Here is a 13232-nt window from a genome sequence, read left to right as displayed (position 1 = left end):
GAAGAATTGTAACAAAATTATTTTTGTCAAAGTAATAAATATTGCCAATAATATCCGAGCTACAATTATAAATCTGTTTCCTTTATAAATGAATCACGTGATGTTAGGCAAATTTTCCGAGGGAATGGAAATTGTTAAACACGTCTGATCTTGGACAACTGGTCTAACAACTTTTACCGATACAAAAAGATATCGTGAAATGAATATTCAAAGGAAAGCTTATATGATTAAAATCTAAATATTACATTCATTGTCTAGTAAAATTCAAATTAAATACTTTTATTTCGCAAATAATATGGAAAATAATTGTAACGAATTGAATCAGAGAAGGACAGTAGTATTACAATTGCAAGACAGAAGCATGACACAAAAAGTGATATTTTCTCAATTATAATATAATAACAAATGTTCTTTATAACCTAATATAATACTTGTACCGTCAATACTTATCGAAGGTAGATAATACACGTATCGATGAATCGAATGGTATTTTTTTCTTTATTTTTAAGAATAATTTTTTAAACTTGATAAAAGGAAAGTGTATTTTTAGCGATCGTTATGAATTTCGATGTGTACATATTTTTTATAGTATGGTTTTTGAAATCGAATTCAAAATCGAAAGCGATAAGTTTCGCACGTGGACTGCAAAGTGAGTGAGTCATCCACCAATGAGAAAAGTTTTCACATTGCTCGTTACAAATTTTTTTAGAAGAAACTCGAGTAACATATAATTAAAAATAACCCGAACGAGCTCGTGTTTGGACTCGTCTTCGCGAAGAAAAGATCGATGAGTAATTCCTAACGCTGTCATGAAAATATAGGTAAAAGTATTCAAATTAAAAAAAATATCCTACGAAAAGTATAAAAACTTGAACTTTCATTAATGGATGAATCCTCGATCACGCGAGCGACAAGGATCGCTTTTACCCGCGATTCGTATAAATCAGAGAAACGATCGTGTTGAATAAAGAAAAACGATAGGAATGTCTCCGGCAATATGCTTCACACACGCGTTAAACAAATGCACTTACCTGAAATATCAAACTGATGGAGTGTTGTGATGGCTAATGTCACAAGAACTACAGTGGACAACAGTCCTAGACTGGATCTGAAACAAAAAATTAGTTCCTGTTAGCTTGACAGATTTCTCTTTCTAATAATCAAAGTGCATTGACTATGCGAAAGATTGTACGGACCATAAAACAAGTATAACTGCAAAAATTGTGTCGGTGTTGGGAAGAAAAATGAATGAACTAAAAATTTGAAGAAAATTGATTTTGAAAATTGCAAATTTCATCTTCGTGTATCATTTAGCTTTAAGACACGTTAGAAAGTAATATTATTGTTATAAATTATCATTATCGATCGAAATTTAATGAAATGCGTGCGTACCCCAAACAATTTCAAAATCATTTTTCTCGAAAACCAAACTTTGTGAAAATAAATTCGTTGTACGTTTTCATTTTATTTTTTCATGTAGAATCACATTCTTCGTGGCGGTACCACTCGTTTCAGAAGAGCTCTGTACACAGTAGAAAACAAATGGATTTACATTGGAACGTAACGGAAGTTAGAATACAGTCGTTCGAAAATTGTGTAACGTCGATCAAGTTTTCAAATACTCAAAAATCTCTATTCTACTCTCAAAAATCTTTAACACAACGTAATAAAAAGTATTGTTCAACAATTGTGAGATATTCTGAAAAATCGTTAACGCAACGTAACGGAGGGAAGAAGTTCAACATTGGATATTGTACTGCATTCGTTTTTCGAGTTCAGGATCGTTGATTGAGACGCGTTGATAGCGCGATCGATATTTGTCGGTATTCATCGGTGAAGTTATCATTAGCACCTCCTTTGGTCGACGAACCGTGACTCTCATAACCGAGTGATTCCAGGCATCCTTAAAATAGTCGGTATGCGACTTCGCGAATGTCTCCGCTTAACCGCGCATACTTTCTCTGTGAGTGGAAGCGAAACCCAATGGAGTAGAAAGAGAGACAAGGAGATAGAGAAAGGCCATGAAAGATCAAGAGCAGCGAGCGGATTCGCTTGACGATCGAGCTCGAGAATTTTTCCTCGCTCGGATGAACGTTTCTTGTATTCTCGTTGAGAGTTACGCGCCGAAAACTTTATTTACAACCACTATTTTCCTATAGTGGCCTCGTAGTAAAACCATCCAACCGGGAAATATTGCGAACATGTTACACGTACTGTTCGCGATGGTCTTTTTCGCAACAGGGAAAAACCCTGTGCCACCGAGAATTCCGGAGGTGGAAAGCGCGTTTCGATCACCGATAGAGAAATCACCATTTTCAGATGAAAGATTAATTCTATCGCAACAAGTTCCCCGCTTACGCGGTCATTTCGTTCCGAAGCATTTTGCGTAATTCGAATTGTACACGTACGATGTATTGCAGGGAGAAGAAAAGATCGCTCCCTGGTTAAGGAGAATCTGGCGGCACGAGTGAAGGGAATGCGGACAGTGACTCGCAATTCCTTCGAGGATCGATCTTTCGCTCTCCCTGCGATACATTTAATCTACGATCACTGTTTCAGAAGTTAATCGAAGTTAAACCGATTCGTACCTGAACTCTCGCGAAGAGTAAAGAACTTTTCTTAAAGTAGAGAAAAGAACTTTTTTTACGTATAAATAAATACATACACAGACACGAAATATGGACACAAGTGCGGGCATAATCTCGTATCTATCGATCCGCGTAACTCAAGGACTTATTGTATTTCTTCCAACTTCGAGATAACATTAACCGCAGAATAATTTACCACTGATGCTAAATAATACAAAGATAACGAATATTAATATGTTTCTAGAAAGATTTTACTTGGTTATTAACAGCAAACTTTCCGATTATCGATAGTGAATAATTTATCTGATTATGTAAATTACGATCATGGTATTTGGTCCTCTTCGAAAATGTACAAATTTAGAAGAAGTAACGATATTTTAATCGAAACACGAATACGTGTAAAATAACCTAAAACCTATTCTTGGACATTTTTAAAGCAACGTTACTCGAAGTATTATTTCAAACAATATATCTTATTTCACGTTATTTTCATTTTTGAAATATACAATTGAATTAATTATTTGATGAAATAATTTTAAAAATAATCATTCTTGAGAATAATCGAGATGTTTCGAAATTTTTCAATAAGTGAAATTAAACGATTGTATTGCATCGTTAAAATAAGGAAATTGGTAATGATTTGAGAAAAAAAGGAATTTCTTTAACGTTATAGAAGTGATTTATCATTGAAGATGACCTAAAAGAAGGTCGAAAATATTTTGAATATATATACTTTTTCAAAATTGTATGGCATTGCTCGATTGGACCAATAATATTATAAAAACAATGATTTATATAAATTACGAAATACATAGAATTCTACACGTTTCCAATATTCCAATGTAGTAAAATATGGAAATTGGAAATAGAAAACTTCCAAAAGAAGAATCATAGCTACAAATGTACCTAATAATTAAAAGGTGAAAGAACCATAACTTTCGTTTAATAATCAAAAGCAAAAGAAATAAAATTCATATTATTAGAATCTCGATGAATATCGATGTAAAAATCGATATCTCAGATTAGCACGCACGCTTGAGAAAATAAATTTACCAAAAAATCGAGATCGTTGTTCGCGTGAAAACATTTAAACAACCGAATAAGAGAGTTTAATTAACTCGAAATAATTGTTTTTTTATTTGCTTTTTTCGTATACTTAATTGACTTGACGTTATCGAATCATGGTAATAAAACATTTTTAACGACATACAGTTACTTTTAATCAAAAGCTTGTAATACGTGTATATATAGTATACGTTTCCTAGTCGAAAATATTTCGCGTTAAATTTGAAAAAATGAACGATCGTCGAGCAGAGGAGGGAATCATGAGTTGAGAACGACTGAATTAAGCGGAATTTTTCGAAAGTGAGCCGGATGTGTGGGTGATCGTGAGTTGCGAGAAACGAGGAGGATCTCGGAGAGAAAAACAACGATTACTTCGTAATCGTTGACCTTTCGTGCTATAAATCGCGTCGGGTGCGTATTTCGTTATTATAATTTTTTAGCAACAATTCACCGTATCAATTTTTCGACTACTCATCGAAATGGGTACCTCGCCAAAATATTTTGACGATTTGGTATTTTCCAAGGAAATGCACTTTTAAAATTCAAGCAAAACACAATTCTGAACAAAATTTGAGATTCTACTCTTTCGATCAAAAGTTTTGCGACTCTCCTAACATACGTTTCAGGTTTTTCAAGTATCAAGGGATCGATTCAAAATATGAAATATTTTCTTAAATTAAATAAATAAGTCCTCTACTTGTTGCATTGCAAAATCTAAATGAATTGATACGATCAATACTAAATATTCGAATAGTGACTGAATATTTGCAATGTGCTTAAACATCTCGTAAAAAGTACATCAAGCTTTTAGTTCGAAGAAGATTGAAACTTATATTCTGTAATATTTTTGTACCGTTTATGTCCAGCGTTTTTTTAGCGTTCATTAAATGTATGTACATATGTATGTAAACAGATAAGTGGAATTTCTTTTTATCTTTCTTTTCAAGAATGCTTTTAGTATACATACATTAGGTCATCCTGTAAGTAACACTGCTTTTGTCGGTGCACACTCAAGGTGTGTATAAACAACTTTCTCCTGCTGATTAATCAAGTATATAATTTCCTGCGTTTTCTACAATCCTTTCCCATCCTTTTACGAACCCTTATATTATCCATTGTTTATAAAATTGTCTTCATTTTATCTTAATAAAATTCCTGAACTACGCTTTACACATTACGGGGAAACGGCCGTCTCTTTTTCATAGAAATAATTCTGAATATTTAAAAACTCCATCGAAAATTTTTAATTTTTTCACTCTCGTTGTTTTCTTTCTATCGACTTCAAACGATTTAATTGTTCGTTCATGATGGAACTTTTTAGTTATTATCCGATTGTAAGGCAACAGTTTACAATGGATAAACCCTTTGTTTTACTGGACGCACGATAAATCTTTTCGCGGATATAGTACTGGTTCCGTTTATGGTGCTGCAGTATTCTTTTTTATAGAAGAGCTCCATTGTCTTTGGCGTTTGACGCTATCGTGTACCGCGTAATTTTCATCGTTAATAATAATTCGATTCAAGAACGATTCATTATGCAGCTTAGAAATAATAATTGAGTACACGCTTATCTTTTGCCGACAGTTGACTGCTTTATCGTAAGTCTATTCAATATTGGGTCATTTCATACGAAATGGTTGATTTCACAATGGTCTATAATCTTTCAATTTCCTCATCAGAAATTGTTACAATTGTAAAGTGGCACTTTCCGTACGTCAATTAGAAACTTGAACGAGTTATTTACTTATTTTATTTTTTATTCATTTAACGTCTTTATTGCACAAAACTTGCAACATACACATAGCGTAAACGTTAATTTACTACGAGAGACGAGACACGCAGGAAAGATAAATTGTACAAAGAGGTGAAGTGTAACCGAAATACTGTTTTTGAACCTAACTTCAAGTAATGAACGACATAATAGATATTTCGTTAAAGAAAGGTATGGAATTTTCAATGCGAAACAAAAAATTTTCTATTTTCTTCAAGGGGTGATTTCACCCTTTTAAACCATGTATCATGGAATCGACAAAAAATGTTTTTGCATTACGAACGAGCAACTCTGCTTGCACATAATTGTTAAACATTTTCTGAAAATCTGATTTCCCTAATTTTCCTTCTAAGTCGATCGTGATGTTTTACAAATACTAAGTTGTTCGATAAATTTTGTCGCTTTCTTTATCGTAATAAAGTACTATGCCACTTTAACTTTGAAAAACAATCAACTGTAAACATACGAATGAGTCGACAGATCTACATGAAATCTCACACATGTTCATCGAACAGTATTACCATTTTTCGACAAATAAAACGACGAACCTAATAGCTCCGTTTCTTATCGAACGACAAAACTTATCGAACAACCTATTATACGTGGTGCTTTCAGTGGTGGCACAAACAAACAATGTACATAATACGCTATTTCAGCGTAAATGGAAAATAGTACGAAATATAGCACTTGGAATAAGCCATCATCGAATAAATCGTTCATAATGACAGCTGTAGCAAATGAAGCGTTGAAAGTGGCCAAACCTGCTCGCTTCAAACCCGAGCGTAAACGTTAACGGATAATAACTGGAATTGAAAATTTTCGGTCATGTACGATTACATAGACCTTTTCATCGTTTCGTTACATAGAACAACATCGTGAAGTTGAAGTTAAGTATCTTCTTCGTTCACTTCGTGTATCTTCTACTACGAATAAAAAGACTCGCGTAATATATAATAATACCCTCTTTCAAAGCCAACAGGCAAGAAACAAGACATGCGTACACAAGCTAGACTGACAGGTATTTCCAGATCATGACATAATATAATAAATTATAATACATAACAATATAGAATTAAGTAACGGTTTGATGACTCTTTGAGGGATCTTCTACACTAGACGTTTCGAATCGACTCTTTTTCATTGAACTTCTTTAAATTTTTTGGTGATAAAAATATACTTATAAATTATTGGATCGATATTCGAAAAATTATTCCAGCTATGATATACTAACACAAAAAAGACTCAACTTACCAACGCAAAAGTTTATCTTTTGATATTCTTGTTCAGCTTTAGCGAAGGATGTCATATGGTTAAACTAATCATTGTATTTTAGTAAGAAATATTTAGACTAATAAATCAATCATCATGGAAATTTAACACCCGTATAAAATAAATAAATCTTAATGTCAATAATTGCAAATTACTATAGCACGATGTCTAATAATTAATCTACTTTTGCTTTAAAAAATATTTCACTTTCTTTTAGAAAAGTACAGTTGTCTTTCTTGAAATGTTCGTCGTTTCGATGAAATTATTATAGCACGATGTCTGCAATTATTCAATTTCTCTTTTAAAAAATATTTCACTCATTTCAGGAAATTTTGCTGAAACTTTTCTTCAAAGTGTTCGATGAATTTTTTCTCGCGGTTCCAACCACAGCTATACTCGTACTAATTGCAAGCACGAGACACGCCATTTTTTGCTTCGGATCGATAGAATTTAAAAAAAGTCAAGGGAGACGCGAGTACGCGTTCTTTTTTCATGCATTTGGAACAACGTATTTCTTTGATAAATTGATATTCCTTTCTGAAAGCAAACATACGTTTCCTTGACATACATGTGCATAAATAATGCACCAAGTATGAAAAAGCTATCATCGATAATAGGGTTTGAGTAAAAAATTTTGAAAGAAACGTCTTTTTTCTAGAGTTCTAAAGTAGAACACCTCTTTAAGAATGCACCGCAAGCCATCGCAGTTAAAAACTATCCGAGAGGGAGTTCTTGGAGCGCATCTTCGCAATTCATAATTATAATTAGGAAACGACTGTCAAAAACGAGTATATTACATACACATTGTATTTTTAGTAAATTTTACTTCATCGATAACTTATAATTATATAGGATGAATTTTGTGCAATTACATTGTACAAGGAAAGGTCCAACTGATCAAAATTAATTCTCACTTCCAAGCAATTAAATATAAATCGAAATCACAACGGTGGGAGATCGATAGATGATACATAAAAGTCATTGAACGATAATAAAGTCATTGAATATATTATATGTAAGAAATAACTTAACGAGGATCGAGTGCAATGCATCCAATGTAAGGTTGAGTAGCATGTACAGACCAGGCAAATATATTAATTATTTCATTTCCGATAACAATTTATTTTGTAAATAATTGTTCCATATTAACGTATAAATTAACGTAAATGTCTTTTACGGATATTTCCCAGCATTATTAACCAACTATTTAATACATAAAAATCTACCAACAAAATAATTGGTCGGTACATGAGACAATTTTTCATCCGTTACGAATGCCAGTAGTTTCAGTTTTGCGAATTATTAATCCTTGTTATTGAATTTCCGAGAATAAATTTTCCTCCTCTTATTAAATACCATTTGCGTTACAAATTTTAAAAGTTGTTCTTTACCTCTACTCTAGCTCAAGTTACGCGAAAAGACTTAAAATATTGAAAAAACTTTGTCGCAATTATTTAATCGAATATAATCGGAACTCGATACACCTGTCTACGATTATTGCACATCTCCGATACATTTATCGCATACCAATGCTTCCGATATAATTGCTTTTTATAATTAGCATAGAATTGCATTTGATAAATTACACCTCATTTTTTTTTTTTGCTTACGTAACAACTTCCTTTTCTAGATCTCTCAACTTTCGCGCTCTTATATTTTCTACAGCGTTTATGTACAACAAGATCCTGTAATTCGGTCAAGTTCAAGCTCCGGTCAGCGATTTGCATTTTAATTAATTCATCGGGTAACTCTCGTAAAAAGATACACCGCCTATTCATTTCTTAGGAACATTCCGAGATAAACAGTTGCGGACAAAGAATATGCGTTCGCGGGAATAATACTTCCTAACGAATAAAACATTAGATACCTACGATTTGCAGGAACGAACTGTTCTCGACTGCTTTCTATTTCGTTAGATTCCCACTGGATCGAAACCGATTCGGAAGACACGAGCTACCCGTAAGTAATATTTTCAACGAAACTCACACGGGAGAAATTTGGTTAAAATTTTCAGATCGTTCGGTTCAACGACCCCTCTCGCTCTCCCCTTTCCCTAGTCTTTCTAGGGTTAGAGAAAGGCGTGCCTGTTTTCGTTCGACCGACCGAAAGTATCGCTATTTCGACGCTACCGGGTTGGGAGACACTGTCCAGGGGGCTTTCGATTTCGACTTTCGGCGATATCGCTTATGTAGGTCGACAAAGGAAAAGGTGGATCTTGCTCGAGGCCCTGGGGGCAAACTGAAACCAGACCGGAGAGGAGCAAGTCGAAGAATTTCCTTTTCCCGCGCGGAAAGAGGAGAACGAACGACCACGAACCCTATTGCTTTCACGATAAATCAAAACTGTACCTTACCTTCCGGTCCGCGTGGAAATCGAGCAGGGTCGATTTTTACGTGTCCGCGAACGTGGACAAAATTAAGGCGTATCGGTCGTTATCGGGCGTCGATGAAATTCCTTTCACAGCTTTCGAAAACGCAAGAAAGTCACATCGCGGACGGGGAACCTGTTTAATAAGGACTCGTTATTTTTCTTCGAACGGCCGCGTCCCGTTCGTTTGTATGGAAATTTTCAAGCGCGTGGGAAAACGAGCCAAGAGACGCCTCTGAACACGGATGATCCGTTTACGCCGCGAGCCGGATTTCATTTACACTTTCAACGGATAATCTACTTCATCGATCTCTCGGCAACGAGCCTGACAATCCTAATTATATGCTCCAATTATAATTGAAAAAAGAACGCTTTAGTTATAATTTTAACGCGACGATTCCGCGGACAGAACTTGTTTCGCGGAAGAAAATGTTGAACTTGTCGCTTTCCTTTTCTAACCTTCGTGTCAACAACCTTCACGGTGACTTCACGATTAACTATGAAGAGTCGTCGAGGGATCACGAATCAAGATCGATCGTAGCATTCCGTAAGTCGATTAGTATCAAATTTACGAATGAATTTTTGTGCACGCGCGCGCGTGTGTGTGTGTGTGTGTGTGTGTTGCGGTTGAATGGAAAACCAACAGCCAACGTAGACATTTTCCTAGAGATTTTAGCGAGAACCAACCAGAACCTGATCTAATCGAGACCGAATTCGTTATTGAATGTACACCTTCGCTAACCTTGTGCTTCGACTGCGATGAACGTATATATTTGTAGCCGTAAATGAACGCGGTATAAAAAGGAATTATAATTACGAAATAATGTAACGTTTATTAATTCTTTGCGTTACAGAGAAAATCGTATTGTTTCTCAAGTATATCGCTAAATAGATAATTTCGTTTGGAAACGACCGATTAGTCGAGGCATCCCGTAACAAGACATAATCGTTCTAAAGTCATTTCTCACTTGTCGTCTATCGATCATTTTATAGCACCTATCAACGCGTACAAAGTATTTTAGTTATCGTCGAGTTCTGTACAGGGTGTCGCGGATTTTTCCCGCCACATCACGAGAGCTCGATCTAGAAACCAAAAGAAGAACAATTTCTTGCACGAAGTTTGCGAATTAACGCTTTGTTGCAAAGAAATAATCAAAAATATATACTTGGTATTTGATAGAGTTTCGGTATTTCAATCATTCCAATTCTTTGCACGAGCCTACTTTGTAAACTATTGATAAATACAAATCAATCGGATGTCGTTGTAACTACGCAAACCGTAAGATAAACGTTATCGAGTTATGATTCAGCCGTGGTGTTAAAGAGGGAATATAACAAAAAATAATAACGCGTAACTATTTTTCATTAGTTGTTTATATCTCTGTAACAAAGCGTTAATTCGTTTTCTTCTTTTACTCCTTAGATCGAGCTACGAAAAACCTTCTTAATTGGAAAAACTCGGGACATTCTATATACAAGTGTATAGAACGACGACAACACGAGTTCGAATTGGTAGATAAAAATATTTCATTCTCACGAAAGAGTTAATCGAAAATGTAAAGTAAAATTGTTGATCTTCGTATCCTTATACGAGGCTACGTTTTCGAAAAAATTAATTTTGCAAATTCAAACTCGAGTAAGCTTTCACTTGGTGTATCTCGGTGTAGAATTTTACTAATTCTTGCATTTATATTCGCAATGATTAGCAAGTTTGCATTTGAACGCGAAACGGACGACGCTACAAGAACGTGGTCTTTTCTTTTTAATGAATCGTCACTCGAGGTGACAATGATGACTGTTGTATCGCAGTTAGTAAGAGTTCAGTCCTGAAAGGTATCGCGGGTCGTATTGGGTCAGACGATTTAGTTAGCCTTCGTAAGGCCTGCAACTAAGCAAGAGTTACTCGACTCTGTCCACATTCTACCTATCGATGGTACCACATTCCCCTTAAGGAGGATACCCAAGGTATCGGGTCGAAAAGGTCATCTCCGCCGTTTATCTCGGTAATTGTATTTTTGTTTCGATTTATCAACGCATTAAAAATTCATTCTTCGAGGAATGAACTAAAGGGAGAACGATTCAAAAATATTCATCTCATTCTCGGTCATTTGTCATTGAAATCGATCGTTCGAGAAAAGAAGAAAAAGTCATTGTTTCGTAATTGTCGAACTTGCGCAATTTGAAACAACCGATAGAAAAAATTTACGCGATAATATAATAATCCCTAGTATTTTCCCTATTATCTAACGCAAATAGCAATTTCTAACGAAACTACCATTTAAAGTTGAAAATTTAATCTTTCGTATCAAATTTTTCAATTTTATACCACGAAATGAAAACAATGAGAAAAAGTGAGGAACGATGAACACGTTTCAAAATTATTCTACGTATTTCTAAATATGTAAATGAAAATAAACGGGGGAACTTTTTTTTCTAGAAAAAAGAATTGTATATTAGAAATTTCTATAGTACATAAAGACACATACCCATAAGTCAACGCGAGAGTAGCGACGATTACTGTACTAGAAAATGAAATTCGTACCTGTAATACCGATACACCTTGTACAGCAGGTCACGGAGAATTGAAAACATAACTGACAACTGATATTGTTTGATCGTTCGAATGCAATTAGAGCTCGCCTTTGTTCCCTTTTCTACTATACCACCAACCAAGACGATAACCACAACAGTGCAAGCGTTTCGTATTCTTACGCAGGTTTGTTCACCTTCACCACATTGAACGCACGCTCACTTCTCTGTTCGTCGAGGCATGAAACTTTCCTACGCGCTACGACGAACGATTCAATGTCAGAAAACGTTAACGAGAAATAATTTTCCAGTTGTGGTATTAGAAGGTTCGAAATTCTGTGGTTTCAGAAATTTCTATCGCGTACCGTGTCCAACCAAGTTGACGTGTTTGTTTCCGAGTGTCAATGAAAACATGATGCATCGTCGAGACTTTTTCATCTCGGTTTCCCAATTCGCAGCACTTTCACATTCTTATGCAAAGAAGTCATCATCGGTTGGTTATTGTTTCCTTTTTCCTCGACAGATTATAGACCGTCGCGTGAAACATTTCAAGATTTACACTCGCCACGGAAAGTATGTCGACGAGTCAAATTAACAACTACACATTGATTTCGCGATATACCACGAATAATAATATATTTTACGAAAATTAACGCGGAACGATGAGTTACGAATTAATGAACGATTATTACTCGTGCACAGAAATTGAGTTTATAAATTGTAAATTGAATAATGGACGAATTTTAGGACTAATAAAGATAAATATATAAATATATTCAGTATGACGTTTGTTAGCCTCGATTTTGTATCGTCACCTCTGGTTTTTTTATATACTTTTGATCAATTTTAATAACTAAAGCTTCCATTTCGGATCGAACTTGAAAAATGCTGCGCGAAACGTGCATTTATTGTTTCTCAAATGATACAATGTCGATTAAATGAAAATAGTAACTTCGAGGTGGCTACCAATCGAATATTATTTGAATTGAAAAATTTTTTTATAATTTTGCACGTACGTTACGGTTATGAATTTACGATGAAACGAGTTTGGAATACTCGTCTTTTGTACAGATTCTTGTAGCTTTTGTTGCAGAATATTTATATACTCTGCCTTTGTTAATGCATTTTCAATGGTGTATAAATTATCTGTACCAAATAACCAGAAACAATCCCAAACTAAGACACCCTTCACCGCGTTTAACGATTGGAATAATCATGCTGGGCTCGAAATATTCACCACACTATAAATACCTCCTGATCCTTTTTTCTTCTATTTCGAATTTCGAGATCTTCGAGTATACCATTTGTACACAAGTTTTGTAACTTATTTACAAAACGTGCAAATAGTGTCGTCCGTCTAGAAAATTCTTAAACAATCTATTTCCTTTATAACGTTTAAATCATTGCATTCTAACTGGTCCTCGTTGTACGATAAAATTAAATGTGGAGAATAATAGCTCGGAAACAAACAAACTTAATAGTTAGTTCTTTCCCTACTTTCAAGCATAGATAATCTAAAAACTATACTGTGCCAATACTTTCTACCACTACTTTGTATACAGGGTGTCTATGAATCTAAAATGAAGACTAAAATACGGATTACCATGAATGAGCTTTTCCTTATGAACGATACGTTCACCTAA

General features: G+C 34.7%; 1 protein-coding gene across 1 annotated transcript in view; it reads right to left on the bottom strand.

Moving 5' to 3' along the window:
• LOC143148182 (uncharacterized) overlaps positions 1-13232 on the bottom strand; it is a 63686-nt gene that overhangs the window by 25710 nt on the left and 24744 nt on the right. Inside the window, exon 2 of the mRNA XM_076314215.1 lies at positions 1032-1108. Within this exon, the coding sequence (XP_076170330.1) occupies positions 1032-1108 (77 nt within the window). The remainder of the gene's footprint in view (positions 1-1031; positions 1109-13232) is intronic.

The sequence above is a fragment of the Ptiloglossa arizonensis genome, chromosome 6, assembly GCF_051014685.1.
Source record: "Ptiloglossa arizonensis isolate GNS036 chromosome 6, iyPtiAriz1_principal, whole genome shotgun sequence".
NCBI classification, from domain to species: domain Eukaryota; kingdom Metazoa; phylum Arthropoda; class Insecta; order Hymenoptera; family Colletidae; genus Ptiloglossa; species Ptiloglossa arizonensis.
Note: the sequence above shows the minus strand (reverse complement) of the source record. Positions and strands in the feature narration are given on the sequence as shown.